Below are 18,542 nucleotides of genomic sequence, written 5' to 3' on the forward strand. Positions count from 1 at the left end.
ACCTACCTTTGTCATTTTAAATGACTGCACTACTTTCAATATGCTGTCCTGTCTTCAAGATAAGGTCCAAACTCCTTGGCCAAATATACAACCCATGTCTTTCACAACCTATCCCTGCTCTTTGATCTAAGCTCAACTCTTTCACTCCCCATCACACTCTGCACTCTAGTCCTGATGAGTGGTTTGTAGTTCCCTGATGATGGTAAGCTATCTCCAACATCATTTGCCTGCAAACTTAACTCTGTTCAGAGTTCCTCTGCTCAATTCTCTACTTGGCTGACTCTTGCTCTTCTTAAGACAAGGCTCAGTAATCACTATCACCTCAAGGACACTCTCGCTACCTATGGCAGAGACTGCTCAAGGACCCTCCAAAATTCTTTCTCTTTCTTCCATAACATGAGAAGTTTTAGGCTGGGTGCAGTGGCTCACACCTGTAATCCTAGCACTTTGGGAGGCTGAGGCAGGAGGATCACCTGAGGTCAGGAGTTCGAGACCAGCCTGGCCAACATGGTGAAACCACATCTCTACTAAAAATACAAAAATTAGCCAGGCGTGGCGGTGGGCACCTGTAATCCCAGCGGCTGAGCTGGGACAATTGCTTGAATCCAGGAGGCAGAGGTTGCAGTCAGCTGAGATCGTGCCATTACACTCCAGCCTGGGTGACAAGAGTGAAACTAGGTCTCAAAAAAAAAAAAAAAAAAAAAAAAGTAGTTTTAGGTAGCACATAGCCACCAAGCTAATGACTATTTCCCAACCTCCCAGCTGTGCCCGTGGGACTCAGTGCTGGCCAATTGGGCGTGAGCAGGAGTGACTAGTGCTCCCTGCCAAACTGCCACTAAAATAAAGGAGGGCCCCCATTCTCCTTCGTATGGGCAGGGATGTGACCTGATGATGATTTATCTCCAGCACTCAGACAAAGGCAACACACTAAAAATGACAGAACAAGAAGATAAAACGAGCCCGGGTCTCATATGTCTGAGAGGAGTAATGATGAAAGAGAAATTTAAGAGTTTTACTTTGAATTCTGAATGCAAATCCCCTCCATGGCCTTCAATAGCCTTTGAATCAAACCCACCAATTATAGAAGACAAGCCACAGCATCACCTAAAAGACCAAGGATTAGGGTAGAAAACTTAATGGACTCAGGTCACTGATTCAAACTATCCAAGACAGGGGGAAGCAAATCAAGGCCCACATCATCCGACACTATTGGATCATCTTCTTGAATCTTCCACCTCTGCTCCTTTTTTTTGACAGGAGTTTCCTTGTTTGATAGAAGGTCAGAAAAGCTTGGGGCCTTACCTCTGGAGACTTTGTAAACTTCATAGAAGGAATAGAAGTGGAAGCCTAGTGAGGCAAGTAGGTAAAGTGCCAGTTCCCATCGGGGCAGCATGGCTCCTAGGCACGAAGATTCCCGATGCCCACGCTGAGAGTTTCTGAGAAAGAGACAAAACATTAAGCCATGAACATGGCACTAGAGAACAGCATCTTAACATCAATTCAGTTAGTTCACACTCCCTGAGACCATCACTATTCGAGGTGATACAGACATAACCCCAATAAAGCCTCCTCCTCCCTGTGACCTTACTCCCTCCTGCATCCAACAAACACATGCACGCGCACACCCACACATACACCACACACACGCATCCTGCCTGTCAAAGGGGTCAGGTCTTTTCCTAGGGGTTCCCACAGCCTCCCATCAGAGTATACATCAGACAGTTCTCTACTCATTGCATAATATACTTGTCTCTTCTGTGGAGTGAACCTCAGATAGCAGGGACCATGATCGCTGACTCCCCAGCCCCTAGCGCAGTGCCTGGAATGTAGCAAGAAGGGACTACCATGTGCTTTGTGAATAATAAATGGCTTCAAAAAGTCTGAAAAGCACAAACAATATCCAAACCTCTAAGCCAACAGGCTCACCATCCTTGTTGTCCCTTTCAAGTATCATACTATAGGCCAAGCATGGTGGCTCATGCCTGTAATCCCAACACTTTGGGAGGCCAAGATGGATCACTTGAGGCCAGGAGTTCAAGACCAGCCTGGGCAAAAGAGCCAGATCCCATCTCTAAAAAATATAATAAAAACTTAAAATCAGCGGGGCACGGTGGCACACACCTGTTACCCCATCACTTTGGGAGGCCAAGGCAGGTGGATCACTTGAGGCCAGGAGTTTGAGACCAGCCTGGCTAACACAGCAAAACCTGTCTCCACTAAAAATACAAGAATTACCCAGGCGTGGTGGCGCTTGCCTGTAATCCCAGCTACTCAGGAGGTTGAGGCAGGAAAATCATTTGAATCCAAGAGGCTGAGGTTGCAGTGAGCCAAGATTGTGCCACTGCACTCCAGCCTGGGTGACAGAGTGAGACCTTGCCTCAAAAAATATATATAAGAAATCAAGTACCATCCTGCAGTTGATGATCAGAATGGAATACTATAAACCTCTCTGTCTGCCATGCATCTACGCACTTTATTTATGTATTTTTGGAGACAGGGTCTATGTTGCCCGGGCTGATCTTGATTTCCTGGTCTCCTCAGCCTCCTGAGTAGCTGGGGTTATAGGCACAAGCCACTGTGCCAGGCCTCATCCATACATTTCTTAAAGGGCAGTTAATGACATAACCACAGGCATCTGTGACAGACACTGCTTGTTACCCACTGCCCCTCACTACCCCTTTTCAGAATTCAGTCTCTCTTCTCACACAGCAATTAAAATTTCCTCTGGACACCAACACTACACTGTAGCTAAGTGTGGACACCTGAATAGCTCCATTCAAAAGGATGTGAGTGAAGGGACATGGCTGTGGCCATCTCTTTCTTTCCCTCCCTTTCCTGTTGAACAGAATTGGAACAGCCACCATGGATGAAGAGGTGAAAGCCATGTGGACAAGACAGAGGCCTCTCAGCCCCCAAATCCATGTACTACCCCCAACCCCCAAAGTGCCCCAGACTACTTAGATCTAGACTGTTACAGGAGAAAGAAATGCATTTCTAGGTTGTTGAAGCCTCTCCTATTCTAGATCTCTCCATCATGGTAGCCATGACTATATTCTAAGTAATAGAGAAGGTACAGGAAAGTTAGATCCTAAAATTCAGCAAATTAAATGATTCCAAATGTTCCAACTAACAGAGTTCACTAAATTTAAACCCATTTATGGCCTTTACTGCTTTACTTAAACCTCTCAAATATGTCTCATTGTGGATGCCAAACTAAGAGCAAAATTTTAAGCCGCACCCCCCTCCCCAACCCCACCAACTACTTCTAACATGTGACAGTAATGCCAAAACCCAGAATTCACACATTATCTCATTTTGTTTTCACAACAGCCTGGTGAAGTAGGTGGAAGTGGAACAGGGGAGGTAGGCATTTTATAGATGACAAATGTGATGAGGTCACAGAGCCAGAAATAACTGAGCCAGAGCAGAAAAGCAAATACTGCATGATCTCACTTATATGTGAAATCTAAAAAAAGTCAAACTCACAGAAGTGGTGGTTGCCAGGGGCTGGGGGGAAGGGGGAAAATGCTGGTTAAAAGATGTTGGACAGGATGAATAAATTCTGAGGATCTATCATACAGCATGGTGATTATAGTTAACAATAATGTATTATAGTCTTAAAAAGTGCTAAGAGTAGACCGTAAATGTTCTCATCATAAAATGATAAGCAGGTAAGGTGATGGGTATGTTAATTACCTTGATTTAATCATCTCACAATGTATAGCTAGACATCACATTGTACACCATAAATACGCACAATTTTTGTCTAAATAAATGAGTAAACAAATAAGTAAATAACTGAGCCAAGGCTCAAAGCCAAGTCTTTGGACCCAGGCCCCTGCCCGTCCACTCTGCCACGGCCAATCCCATTAATGCCAGTGTACAGTGACTCAGACTGAGAGCCTGACTCAGAATCTGCCACACACAAACTCCTTTCTTCAGGCCACTGGGAGACAGAGCAGGAAGGGAAATAAACTTCAGCTTTGATAAACCATGATTTCAGAAATAAGCGGTCTTGCACCCAGAGTGCCCCATTTCATTACCTAAAAGTCTGGACTTTTCCTGCAACCTAAGAGATCCGGAAGCAGTCATTCATGCTTTAAAACACATGCCTAAACCCTAGTATTTCAATAACACGTTCTCAAGTTCCTTACTATTTTTCAGAACTACTTCTAGCTTTATCCATTTCTACTCACAATTTATTTTTAAATACTTTCATCTTCAGAATAACAAGACTCCTTTCTGGAGCTTTTCCGGAATTTGATAGGCTTCCCCTTAGTGGGAAGGTAATTTTAACTTCTTGGTTTATAATTTAATGTCTTGCCTGTCAAAAGATGTTGGTATTACATCGGATGACCTCTTTGCCTCATGAAGAATCTGATTAACAAAAAGCTGATCTTCTAAAAGGATTGAAATTTGAACACAAATGATCTTGTAGACTAAATGAAAGTTTTAGAAGGCTTGCCATTAGATGCTTTTCAGGGACATTCTATCTGAGACAATTCTCCTGCATTAAGGATTTAATCCTCAGGGAACTAGAAAATTCGGTTTAATAATTTTTCATTTTGGTGCTTTTTTTCTTCTTCCTGGAGACAGGGTCTTGCTCTGTTGCCCAAGCAGGAGTGCAGTGGCATGATCTCAGCTCACTGCAGCCTCAACTTCCCAGGCTCAAGTGATTCTCCTGCCTCAGCCTCCTGAGTAGCTGGGATTACAGGCACGCACCACAACGCCAGGCTAGTTTTTTTGTTGCCCAGGTTGGTCTCAAACTGCTGAGCTCAGGAGATCTGCCCACCATGGCCTCCCAAAGTGCTGGGATTACAGGCGTGAGCCACTGCACTCAGCTTAGTGCTGCTCTTAGCTGGATTGTACAATGTGTCCTTATTTAACATCACTAGTAGGGTCTTGGAAATTGTAACTTTAAGCAAAACAATGTATAATGCAACTAATTTTACCATAGGCTAATTGATATAAACAAAAGGTAAGTTCCTACTGCATATTTCTGGTCACAAAAACACCAAACATCTAAAGACCAAAACACTTCTAATAGTAAACACTGAAATAAACATGAATAAACATGAGCTATACATACACTTAAAGATTAATAAGCACAGGTAAGATCATTATTTACCCAAGTTTGATGAATCAGCAAGTGATGGCAGTTGTACTGGTGGTGGGTGAAACCAAGGAATAAAATGTTTGCAAAGCAAAAATTATAACGAGCACCTCCTGCCACCATGCAGTTCAAAACATTTACAATTAGGGTGGGCTCACTGAGAGCTTCCATACTACATTTTTTTGTCATGCATTTGTATGATTATCATAGACTTTACAAATTTTTATTAGGTAATTTTTATGCATTCATTTTTCACCCCACTTGTTCCAATTTAGGGTCTCTGGTAGCTGGAGCCCATTCCAGCAGCTCAGGACGCAAGGAAGGAACCAATCCCGGACAGGATGCCATCTCAGCGCAGAACCCACTCATACTCACACCCCCACACTCATTACCAAACACAGGTTCAGCTGCTCACTACTTGCAAAACAAATTAGCAAGATAGAGGTATGGTAGAAAGAAAGTGACTTGATTACAGACCAAAGCTAGCAATGGGCAAGACGGTCTAGACTCTTGCCTTAATGGAACCACTTCAAATTTCCAAGTGAAGTGCAAAGGCTTAAGAAGGGGAAGGCAGGCTGGGCGCGGTGGCTCACGCCTGTAATCCCAGCACTTTGGGAGGCCGAGGCAGGCAGATCACAAAGTCAGGAGATCAAGACCATCCTGGCTAACACGGTGAAACCCCATCTCTACTAAACATACAAAAAATTAGCCGGGCGTGGTGGCGGGCGCCTGTTGTCCCAGCTACTCGGGAGGCTGTGGCAGGAGAATGGCGTGAACCTGGGAGGCGGAGCTTGCAGTGAGCCGAGATCAGGCCACTGCACTCTAGCCTGGGCGACAGAGCAAGACTCCGTCTCAAAAAAATAAAATAAATAAAATAAAAATACATAAATAAAAAAGAAGGGGAAGGAAGTTGTGGCATGGGGTGAGGCTGTGTAGGCCCGCATGACTTGTTCCGATGACTCATCTTGAATTGTTGCTCCATCTTGTGAATGGGCTGGCATCATCTGGGGCTCAGCTGGGTTGTAAATTGACTGTAGCCTTGAAGCCATCTCCTGGTAGGGGAGATTTTCACAGGTGTCTGTGCTGTATCAAGGTCTAGTCTCTGGAACCTCGACTTCAGGCTGAAGGAGCCTAAAGACCCGACTGAAAGCAGATAACAGTGGCCCCAAAGGCTCCCCAAAACAGGAGGCAATTGCAGGGATTCCTAGGAATGTCTGGCTTTTGTTGAATTTGAATTCCAAATTTGGGGTTGACGGCTAAGCCAATTTATGAGGCCTTTAAAAGGGACTAGATTCAGAGCCCCCAACCTTGGACAGATGAACATCAACAGGCATTCGATGCCATCACAGAAAAACTTAATAGGGTGCTCAGTTACACTCACACACTGGGACCATTTAGACACGCCAATTCACCTAATGGGCACAGCTTTGGGACGTGGGAGGAAACCGAGTAGCCAGAGAAAACCCCTGCAGACATAGCCAGAATGTGCAAACTCCATTTTCTTCTATTCAGTGGTATAAGGAAACAATAACAGTTTCAATAATGCTACATGTTTTGTAGACATATGCACAAAGATACACAGTAGCAGCAAAACAGCAGGTAACGAAGCAGCAAAACTAGCTGACCCCTCACCCCCAAAATTTAGGGATTGAACCAAATAGTCTCCACCTGACAGCACAGTGATAAATTCTGGCACCAAACCCACCTGTGGGGTCGGGGGAGGAAGGGTGGGCAGGTGCGGGGGGAGTCCCAGGCTCTGTCATTTATTGGTTGAGGAAACTTGGGTAAATAATGGCCTCCCAAATGTTTTCTCATAGGGTTGTTGAGGGGTTAAATGTAAAATGCTTAGCCCAGGGCCTGGCAGTGAATAAGCACTCAACAAACATCAGCAGTTACTAGTGAATTTCATTCATCAGGAGCCCACCTAGCCCAGACCCTGATTTTCCCCCTGAATCAAAGAAATCTGGCTGACCTTCCAAGGGTGTGCCCATCCTACCTGCATCTGGACCTCTTTCAGGAGGTTGGCATCCCCAGGGCTTTCGTTAATGTCTCCTTCCTCTTCTGACGTCCAATCCAAGGCCACCCTGGACAGCAAGCAAACTATCCCTGGGGGCCACCTGCAAGCTTTCAGCCCAGCCCAGTGCCTCTTCCTCACCACCTACCTCTCTGCTACCCTCAAGGGAACGATGGGCATTCCACTTTCATTTTCACCACTCTCCATTACACGAATGCCACCTCAAAACACCACCACCGCACAGACATTCCCCCACCCTCCTTAACCGACCTTTCTTCCTCACCTCTCTTTTCAACTCTTGCCTGTAGCTGACTGCCATAGTTACTACTTGAGACTGTCACTACGACAGTCACTACTGTTACTACTTGAGATCGTCATTACAACAGTTACTACTGTTACTACTTGAGACCATCATTAGGAGACTAAAGGAAGGAGGATGAAGGCAGAAATGAAAACTTAAAACAAAAGTAACTATTTTAAAGGAAGGGGCCGGGGAAGAAGAGAGCTCCCTGCTTCTAGTGAGCAAAAGCAGCAACCTCCAGCTTCTACAGCCCTTTGTCTTTATTGGGTAGAAAGAGCAGGGAGGAGGAGGTAACGACTGGTCAGCTGCTTGATTGATCACAGGTTCACATTATTGCTAACAGGCTTCAGATTTGCCTAATCACAAGAAACACTGTGCCTGGGTGGTGACTGTCCCCAGCATTCCTTCTGGGAGGCAGACACAGTTTGTCAGTTTGCCAACAACCTGCTTTCATGAGAAACAGTTTGCTGTTTACTCATATAGCTTCCAGTGGTATACTAAGTTGATCACGACCCTCATTCTTTCAGCCTTCAACACTTGCCCACTTATCTCAGGAAAATTATTTCCCTACTTTGTTTTCCCTGTTTATTTCAGCTGTGCAGCCAGAAAGTAAATCAGAGTAGGTATCTCTTAAGGGATTTATGACACAATGAAAACGAAAAGGAAAAAGAAAAGGAAAGCTGTATATTTGGGAATATGACTGGAACCTTTTTAAAATGTCCAGGCCCTTAGAGGTTCCCAAAAAGTCTCTCAGAAAATTATCAAGTGTCCATTTCTCATGCTCTAAACAAGCGTGTCCCTCTTTAGGCAGAGCTATCTGAAATCAAGGAGATTCTTACTAAAATGTGTAACTGATGCTTCTTTTCTGTTTTCATGCAGTCAGTCCTGCACCAATATTATCAGCTAAGTGGGTAGCTGTGAGATAGCCTAGAAAAGTCATCACCACTTACAGCATCATTTCTATAGAAAACAGCCAATCTATAGTGACATAGCCTGTGTTTAAGTAGCAGTCTACCTGATTAATCTACATAAATGAGATTGCACTATTGATACGTAAGAGTGATTGGGTTGTTGGGATGTGTGATGGTGAGATGTGCCTACGAACACTTTCCCAGTTTGGGAATACTGGTCAGAACTGTAAAGAAGAGAAAGTGTGGATGGTTCAGGGAAGGGAGAACAGGAGCCAAGTTGTAAGGAGTCTTAAAACATACGATTTCACGTTTAGATTTTATTTCCTGCAGAACCTCAGGCTTGCAAGCCAGTACATAAAATTATTCGAACGAAGCTCTACAAAGCAGCGCCTTGATGCTGTGGTAGACCCAAGAGGCAGGGAGGTGGATGATTTAGGCCCTTAGTGAAAGTGGAGAGAGTGCTGGAACCAAGCCACATAGACGGGGAAAATATAAGTTGTCCCTGGCATCAAACTAGTCCAGAAGTTGGTAGGGGGGAAAAAAGAGGAAGATAAAGAAGATAAAACAGCAACTCCAAAGCTGTAAGACAACAGGATCTCGAAGTTAAATGTTGAAAAGAGTGAGAATTTCGAGGCAAGTGAGGACACAGCGACAGAACATGCCTTTAATATTAGACATTAAAGGAAATCATAGCAAAGGTTTCCCTAGAATCAGACGGAAGGAATTCAGACTGGAGTAATAGGGAGCTTTCTCCACCTGCAAATTGGGTACAAACACCCCAAAGTTGAATATTTCAAAAAATATATTTATCTGGGAATTATAGAACTCAAGAGGGCCACAGAATAAAACCTGAGCTGTAAAATGGCAAGAATCTCTCAGCTAACAGAGCTTTTTCTATACTGGAGCTACTTACATTTGCATTTACTTTGGAATTACCCTCCACCTGCTTTCAAAGTTGCCATCTACTCTGATCCTCACAGGAGGGCTAAGCTTTTAGAGCCCTTTCAGGAATCAGAATCCTGCTTGGGAGGAAGCAGCGATCTGCCCATGGACAGAGAAGCCAGCAATGAAGCAAAAATTAGAACCAAAATTCCCAACCCCCGCTGTCATACAGGCAGAAATCCGGTTCCTTGATCTTGGAAGAAAAGCACAGCTCACCTTGCCAAACCCTGAAACATGCATAAACATAATGGCTGCAAGATGGTTTTCCCCCAGCAACTTCCAATATCATTCAAAAGTACTTTAGCTTTAATTCTGATGCAGGCAACTAATGGATTCCAACACTTCCATTTTAAATTTTTTCTGCTTTTAAATCTTGATATCAAGCACTAAATGGGCTATAACCCAATATTCACACGCACCAGAGGACTTTAATAAGACAGCTCTCATCATTAAGCTAACAATCCCCCCACACCAGCATCACCATCGTCACTTCTACTGACTAACTGCTTAATGTCCTAAACGAAGATTTCCCTCTACTGAGTTTTCTTATGCTTTAGTAATAGCTGTACTATAACAAGTACTATTTAAGGATTTCCTATGCTGAAAAGGCACTTTACAAGCATTATCTCACTTAATCTTCATAACAACCCTTTGAGGTTGGTGCTTCTGATAACCTCACTTAACACAAGAGGAAACCTAGGCCCAGAAAGGATAAAGAAACCTGCCCCAAATCACATAGCTGGTAGGTGGCAAAGCTTAAATTCATACCCACTGAGTCTAACTGCAGAGCCTTCCCCTCAGCCACCTCACTATTCTTAGAGTGTACTGGATTCATTTTCCAAAATCTATAATGAAATCAATCCATTAGGAAAGCCAGAAGGTAATATAAGTGGTCTAAGTGTAATAGAATTTTTAAACGTTATGCATAACATTAGACACTCTCTATGATGAAAAAAATTTTAAATCAATGAAATGTAATCAAAATACACATGAAACATCTAACTCACGTACATTCCTTAAAAGATTTACTGAAAAAGGCAAACTAAACCAAACCAATCTACCTTGTAAGTAAGAGGGGAAAGTTAGCAGTTATGCAGAGATAAGAGTAAAATTGAAATAGGTCTAAATTCAGGAACAAATGAGCACTCTGGAAACCACAAGTAATAAAAGTGAAAGAAGCACATGCCCACTGAAATGACAATGGCTTTAAAGAAAATGAAATAGTAGTGCAATATTCTAGCATATTCGGAAAAAGTGGTATGACACTTTTGCCTTTTCCAGAGTCCAATTTTCATGAAACGGAACCCCATTTTATAGACTCTAAATTACATGATTTTCTCCAAGAAAACCACCAAGTCCAGATTCCCATATCACAATTCTCTCCAAACCCGACTTCAGTCTTTTTTTTTTTCTCCTTTTCTGAGACATAGTCTTGCTCTGTCCCCCAGGCTGAAGTGCGCTGGCATGATTCCAGCTCGCTGCAACCTCCACTTCCTGGGCTCAAGCAATTCTCATGCCTCAGACTGCTGAGTAGCTGGGATTACAGGCGCACACCACCACGCCCTGCTAAGTTTTCTGTTTTTAGTAGAGATGGGGTTTTGCCATGTTGCCCAGGCTGGTCTTGAACTCCTGGCCTCGAGTGATCCTCCCGCCTCAGCCTCCCAAACTGCTGGAATTACAGGTGTGAGCCACCGTGCCCGGTCCCCACATAAGAGTCTTATAAAGACTCTTATCCTTCAACACACATAATACTAAGAGGAAATACTTCTCCAAACCCAGAAAGGTTTCACCAACACAGAAGAATGACTAGATAGACTGAAAGAGGTCCACTGGACTGGGGAAAATGTCTAATTACAGAATAGTTTAAAATACCCACTACTTCCAAATCCACACCAACATATTATGTATCAGTTATGTATTGCTGCATAAGAAACCATCACAACATGTAGTTCCTTACAACAATAAACATTTATTCTTTTTAAGGATTTTGTGGGATGTCAGTCTAGATAGTTCTGTTCATGTCCCTCCTGGGGTCACTCATGTGACTTCTGTCATCACACAACTCCACTGGGGCTGGAGGGGGCCATGATGACCTCATGCACACGTCTGGCATTTGGCACCAGCTCACACAAGGCCCCTCCCTTCTCCTCCAGGCCAGGGCTCCTCCTCTGGTAGGCTAGACTCGGCTTTTTCACAGCAGTGGGGCTTCAGGGTACCAAAAGAACAGAGGCAAGAGGTGCAACATCCCTTAAGGACCAGGCTCCAGAGTTCACAGAACACTTTATTGGTCAAAGCAAGTCCAAAACCCAGCCTGGATTCAAGGAGGAGAAAACAGACCATACTTCTTTATGGGAGGAGCAGCAAGGGTACCTTAAAAAGGGGTGAGGACACATCTATCACACCAGGTATATTATAAATAGTTACTCATCAATAAAATCTGGAAAATTAGTTGAAAAGATACCTTTCACAATGGATCTTTATTACATAAAATATCACAAAGGTTGTTCCCTCCCTTCTTATATATGTAGTGAAAAAAATTAATTTTTTTCAAAATCAGTGGGATCTCTGTTGCCATTTGGTCTCATCTCCAGCCAGTTTGGGGAATTCTTTTTATAATAGCCTACTTGACCATTTCCAGTAACATTACAAGGCAGAGAAACACTGTTCCTAAGCAGCTGTTGCTTTTGTTGTTGTTTTTGTTTTGAGACAGGGTCTCACTCTGTCACCCAGGCTGGAATGCAGTGGCGTGATCACAGCTCACTGCAGCTCCAAACTCCTGGGCTCAAGCGATCCTCCTGCCTCAGCCTCCCAGGTGCACACCACTATGCCTGGCTAGCAGTTCTGATTGTTGTGTTTTCCCTTGAAATCTACCCCTGTATTTCTAAAACATACAGATTTCTAAAAAATACAGGGGTGGACTTCCTCTGCCACTAGTCCTCTCCTACCTTCTGGAACTAAAGGCATGGAGACAGCACAGTGTGATATGGTTTCAGGGATGGCTCTGGAGTCAGAATGCCAAAGATTGAATCCCAGCTTTGCTGCTTCATGCTTGTGTGACCTAGGACAAGGTGCATAACCTCTCTGAGCCTCAGTTTCCTCATCTGTAAAATACAGTAATAGCGAACCTCAGAAGATTGATGTGAGGATTAAGTTAATTTATAAAATGATAAAACAGTGCCTTAGGCATAGTAAACTCTGAAATGCTTATTTGTTGTTTTTAATGCTATTACTGTTGAGTATGCTAAAAAGGCTTTTTTATTCTTTCCAATACTCCTCCTTCAAATATTTATAGATAACTAATGCCATCTACTCCATCTAAACCCTCTTCCAGACTAACATCTATGATTCCTTCAACCATTACTTCAATGACTTGGTTCCAGGTTCCTTTCTGAAACAAGGTCTCACTCTCTGTTGTTCAGGCTGGAATGCAGTGGCACAATCTTGGCTCACTGCAGTCTCAACTTCCCAGTCTCAAGCAATCCTTCCATCTCAGCCTCCCAAGTAGCCAGGACTATAGACAAAAGCCACCACACCCATTTTTTTTTTTTTTTTTTAAGAAATGGGGGGGCGGGGTCCTCACTATGTTGCCCAGGCTGGTCTTGAACTCCCAGGCTCAAGTGATCTTCCCACCTATTCCTGCCAAAGTGCTGGGATTACAAGCATGAGCCACTATGCCTGTCCCCAGATCCTCTGCCTTACTGTCAGTTGTCTCTGTATAATACATGTACCTAAACCTGAACCCAAAGCTTCAGTTGTGTCAGTGGGAGGACAAGTCCATCACTTCTCTTCTTTCAGAAACTGCACTCAAATAATGAAATCTTAGACCCATGTCTTCATTCAACAAATACGAATGAACTTCTACTGACAACTAGGAACTGTGCTCTTTGTGAAGACAAAATATAAAGATCCCCTCTGTGGGGTCCACCAAAGATGGGTCCCCTAGAAGTGTCCATGTCCTGATCCCTGGAACTGTGAATATGTTGCCTTACACAGCAAAAGGGACTTTGCCGATGTGATTAAGGATCTTTTGATTGAGAGGTTAGCCTGGATTATCTGGGTGGGCCCGAGGTAATCACAAGTTTCCTTTTAGGAAGGAGGCGGAAGGGTCAGAGACAGAGAGGAAGTGTGAGGTGATGATGGAGGCAGAGGTTAGAGTGGTGTGCTTGGAAGATGGAGGAAGGGCTCCCGGATGAAGGAATCTAAGAGGCATCTAGAGGCTGGAAAAGGCAACGACAGCAAAAAGATTCTTCCCTGGAACCTCCAGAAGAAATGAACCCTGCTGTCATATTTTGGACTTCTGACATCCAGAACCATAAGGTAATAAATGTCTGTTGTTTTAAGCCACTGAATTTGTGTTAATTTAGTACAGGTGTAATAGGAAACTCACATGCCACCCCTGCCCTCAGTTAGTTCATGGCCTTATGGGAGGAAAGTACCTAACTGAAAGGATTTATAGAAAACAGATTGTTTTTTAATCCACTGGTCATGAACTTTTAAAACTTAAATTGGAAGAAAAGTTTTTTAATCCAGTGGTCATAAACTTTCAAAACTTAAATTGGAAGAAAATTAAATCTGAAAACAAAATTTTCTACTTAATACTCCCTTAGCTTTTATTTCCACCTCACACTGGTATCAATCTTATAATCAAACATAACTCTAAGTCTTTTTATATGAAATTCCCTTAAGCCAGATCTCTGCCATTAAAGATTGGCAAAAGGGAGTCAATTTTATAAGTCCCTAATTCAAAAAAAGCTACTGATGCGATATTGCATTCTTTCCCCCTGAAAATTCTCAACCTATTTTAAACCTTTTTAATCAGCAAGGCTCGTGCCCACCACATCTTACACTCCCCAGCCTGGGAGCATCAGAATGAACCTAACTTTTTACAAGGTTTTAAGTAAACTTTATTAAAATATACTTAAATGAAGAAAAAACCTTAAGACTTCCTTTTTACTATTTTTTATTTTCTTAAACAGGGTCTCACTCTGTCACCCAGACTACAGTGCATGGCATGATCATAGCTCATTGCAGCCTCAAATTCCTGGGCTCAAGAGTGGTCCTCCTGCCTTAGCTTCAGGAGTAGCTGGGATTGCAGGCTCACATCACCACACCCTGCTATTTTTTTGGTCTTCTTTTGTTTAGAGACAGGATCTTGCTATGTTGGCCAGGCTGATTTCAAACTCCTGACCTCAAGTGATCCTCCCTCCTCAGCCTCCCAAAGTGCTGGGATTACAGGAATGAGCCACCATGCCCAGCCCTTAGGGCTTTCGAGAAGTGGAAAGCCTTATGTAATTACCAAGTAATTATCACTGAGATAAAAATTGCATGCCAGGCCAGAGGTAGTGGCTCACATCTGTAATTCTAGCACTTTGAAAGGAGGAGATGGGCAGATTGCTTGAGCCCAGGGGTTCAAGACCAGCCTGGGCAACATGGCAAGACCCCATCTCTAAACAAAAACAAAAACAAAAAACAAAATCAGCCAGGCATGGTGGCTCATGCCTATAGTCCCAGCTACTCAGGTGGGCTGAGGTGATAGGATCACTTGAGCCCAGGAGAGGGAGGTTGCAGTGAGCTGAGATCACACCACTGCACTCCAGCCTGGGTGACAGAGCGAGATCCTGTCTCAAAAAAGTGAAAGAACGCCTCTGAAGCCCCTTCTGCCCTTTCCTAGTCACTAACTCCATCAAAGGTGACCACTAGCCTGACTTCTACCACCATGGTTTATTTAGTTGTCTGTTTTTGAACTTCACATGAATGGAATCACATTGCACTTACTCTTTTACATCTATCTTAGTTTTGTTCAGCTTTGTGTCACAAGATTCATCCATGTTGTTATGTGAGGCAATAATTGGTTCATTCTTATTACTGTACAAATTAGTGCTTTTTGTATCCTATTCAAAAAACTTGTCCCTGGGTCATAAAGATATTTTACTTAGCTTTCTTCCAGGTGCTTTGTTTTAGCATTCACATTTAGGTATATGATGTTATCTTAATTTTTGTATATGAGATGAGGTACATAATCTAGCTTCATTTTGTCTATGTAGATAGCGAATCGACCTAGTGTCATTTACTGAGAAGACCATCTTCTCTCCACTGCCCTGCAGTGTTGCCTCTGTCATAAATCAACAGACCACAGATGTATAAGCCTGTTTATGGATTCTCTGCTCAGTTCCATAATCTGTGTAGTTTTATGCAATACCACACTGACATGACTAAATACTGATCTAGTAGCTTAGGTCCTCCAATTTTGCTCTTAAGACTGTCTGGAATTTCCAAATAAATTTTACAATCAGCTTATCACCTATTTTTGAAGAAAAAAATTTGCCAGGATTTTGATTGGGATTAGCCCAAATCTATAGATTTGCAGAGCAATACCATACCCTCTGTTATTTTAAATCTAATTTATCTCAATGCTCCAGCTTGCAAGGAGGTTTTTTTTTTTTTTCTTTTTAATCATGAATGGGTGCTGAATTGTATCAAATAATTTTTCTCCTTTACTTCATGTATGGAGTTAAATTGCATTTGTTGACTTTTCTAGTGTTAGCCAAAGTTTACATTCCTGAAATAAATCTAACTTGGTCATGATTTATTATCCTTTTTATAGATTGCTAGATTTGACTTACCATTATTTAAGACTTATGTGTCTGTATGAGCATTTGGTCTATAATTTTCTTGTCATATCCTTATCAATTTTTAGTAACAAGATTGTGCTGGCCTCATAAATGAAACTGGAAAGTGGTTCCTCTTTAATTTTCTTAAATGTTTGGAAGTTTCACTAGTAAAGCCATCTGGGCCTGAAAATTTTGCTGTGGAAAGGTTTTTAACTACAAATTCAATGTCTTTGGTAGATATAGGACTACTCTTTTTTCTAGCTTTTGTCTTCAGTAATACATTTTATTGGAAAAAACTTGTCAATTTCATCTGAATTTTCAAATGTATTACCATGAAATTGTTCATAACATCTTAAGAGCTTCTGTCTGTGGTATATGTGATTGTAGTTCATCTTTCCTCCCTGACACTAATAACATCATCTACCACTAAGGTTAATTTCTACTCGCCAAAAAAAAAAAAAAAAAAAAGACAGGTAGGGTGTATACATGACACACATCCACTATTTCAGGAATATTCTCCAATTGTATTACCCACAGAAGGAGCAGAGCAGGTAGATTATATAAACAATCCAGCAATGCTCTCTCAAAAGCTTTCATCAAACAGAAACAACTGTGAACCCGGGCTAAGGGGAACACTAACTGAAGGAGAAGGAAACTGCTATCAGTAATGCGCTAACAGGCCAGGTGTGGTGGCTCATGCCTGTAATCCCACCATTTTGGGAGGCTGAGGTGGGCAGATCACTTGAGCCTAGGAGTTTGAGACCAGCCTCGGCAACATGCCGAAATCCCTTCTCTACTAAAAATACAAAAATTAGCCAGGAATGGTGTTGCACGCCAGTAGTCCCAGCTGCTCGGCAGGCTGAGGTGGGAGCCTGGGAAGTTGAGGCTGCAGTGAGCTGTGATCCAGCTTGGGAAACAGAGCAAGACCATTTCTCAAAAAAAAAAAAAAAAAAAAAAAAAAGTGATACTCTAAGGTGGCCAGCAAGTACTTAGATGAAAACAACCACTAAGTAGGGTTGTACGTAACCCAGGATCCCCAGCCCTCCACTCCCAAGGTGTCCATAGAGAGAATTCAGCGGGATATGAGCTCAAATATCTCTATTTTCATGAATTTCTGGTTGAAAATTAGCATTTCATTGGATTATAGATGTGGACAACAAATCACAGTAGTAAGAGCAGTTCCGGCCAGATATGTTGGAATTACGCCTGTAATTCCAACACACTGGGAGGCCGAGGTGGGCAGATCACTTCAGGTCAGGAGTTCAAGACCAGCCTGGCCAACATGACGAAACCTTGTCTCTACTAAAACTACAAACTTAGCCTGACATGTTGGTGAACATCTGTAATCCCAGCTACTGGGGTGGGTGAGGCATGAGAATTGCTTGAACTCGGGAGGTGAAGGTTGCAGTGAGCCGAGATTATGCCACTGCACTCCATCTTGTGTGACACAGTGAGACGCTGTCTCAAAAAACCAGAAAATCATGGTAGTAAGAGCAGGTCTGATGACTGTCACCAGGAAAAGTCAGATACTTTCATACCACAGATACTTTCATACCACAGTGTAGCTTTTGAAAATACTACAAAATACCATTTACGTGGGCATCACTACTTTGAAATTACAGGAGTTATTTGCTACTGCACTGAATTTGTTTTTACTTTTTAATAAAAGTTACTTACTATATTAATAAAGAAGTACATATACTCATAAATTTGGAGCTTTTTTAGTTTTTTCACTTTATTATTTAAGAAACAGGGTCTCACTCTGTCATGCCAGCTAGAGTGCAGTGGCCTGATCATAGTTCACTGCAGCCTTGACCTCCTGGGCTCAAATGATCATTCCTCCTCAGCCCCTCAAGTTGTTGGGACTACAAGTGATGCTAGCACTGGGGAGTGGCTGCAAATACAGATTAGCATTAACAGAGAGGTTTGACTACACAGAGACCATAATAAATCAATTGCTTGCAGACTCATATCAAAGTCCTATCAGTGAGTGTCAAGCAACAAGCTGCGTCTGGTGGCAGGCTTTATAATGGCAAGTAAGTTGATGTACTTCCACTGTACAACCGTATCCGTGGGCAGGCTTTAATCAGAATCTGACACCTATTTTAGTCCACTCATGGCCCGCCCATTATTTTATTTACCACTTCCAGCTGTGCCTGTTTCCTACGCTGCACATTTGTCTCAGTCACAGTTTTGGTAAGCCCACAAGTTAACCCTAGCCGAAATGAGAAAAAACAAACATCACTGGTAAGCTTCTTTGAAAAGGGGGAAAGACCCAATGATGAGACAGAAGACGCTAAGACTGCCAACAAAAAGAAAGCTGCGTTTAAAAGAAAATACCAGGAGTCAAACTCAAATTACAGGTTCATTGCAACAGGTGATTCACATTCTCCAAACCCACTTTGTATAACATGTGGCTACTGGCTATCCAATGAAGCCATGAAACCTTCAAAACTGCTTCACCACATAGAGACCAAGCACCCTGCATTAAAAGACAAACCTTTGGAGTGTTTCAAAAGAAAAAACATAAGCACAAAGAACAGAAGCAATTATTGAAGGCTACCATTTCATCAAATGTGTCTGCAATGAGAGCATCATTCTTAGTGGCTAACCATATTGCTAAAGCTAAGAAGCCCTTTACTATTGGTGA

At 42.6% G+C, this 18,542-nt stretch overlaps 2 protein-coding genes across 8 annotated transcripts in view; one reads left to right on the plus strand and one right to left on the minus strand.

Moving 5' to 3' along the window:
* The window catches only part of LOC126948846 (cuticle collagen 2-like), a 940,772-nt gene that overhangs the window by 820,393 nt on the left and 101,837 nt on the right, over positions 1–18,542 (plus strand). The gene's annotated exons all lie outside the window — the stretch shown is intronic.
* The window catches only part of HHAT (hedgehog acyltransferase), a 350,433-nt gene that overhangs the window by 327,955 nt on the left and 3,936 nt on the right, over positions 1–18,542 (minus strand). For 5 of the 6 annotated variants that reach the window (XM_050781213.1, XM_050781243.1, XM_050781193.1 and 2 more), the window contains exon 2: positions 1,303–1,436. The exons of the other annotated variant lie outside the window; for it this stretch is intronic. In XM_050781213.1, the coding sequence (XP_050637170.1) occupies positions 1,303–1,393 (91 nt within the window). In that variant the 5' untranslated portion in view covers positions 1,394–1,436. The remainder of the gene's footprint in view (positions 1–1,302; positions 1,437–18,542) is intronic. 6 annotated transcript variants of the gene reach the window in all.

This window comes from Macaca thibetana, chromosome 1, assembly GCF_024542745.1.
Source record: "Macaca thibetana thibetana isolate TM-01 chromosome 1, ASM2454274v1, whole genome shotgun sequence".
Classification (NCBI taxonomy): domain Eukaryota; kingdom Metazoa; phylum Chordata; class Mammalia; order Primates; family Cercopithecidae; genus Macaca; species Macaca thibetana.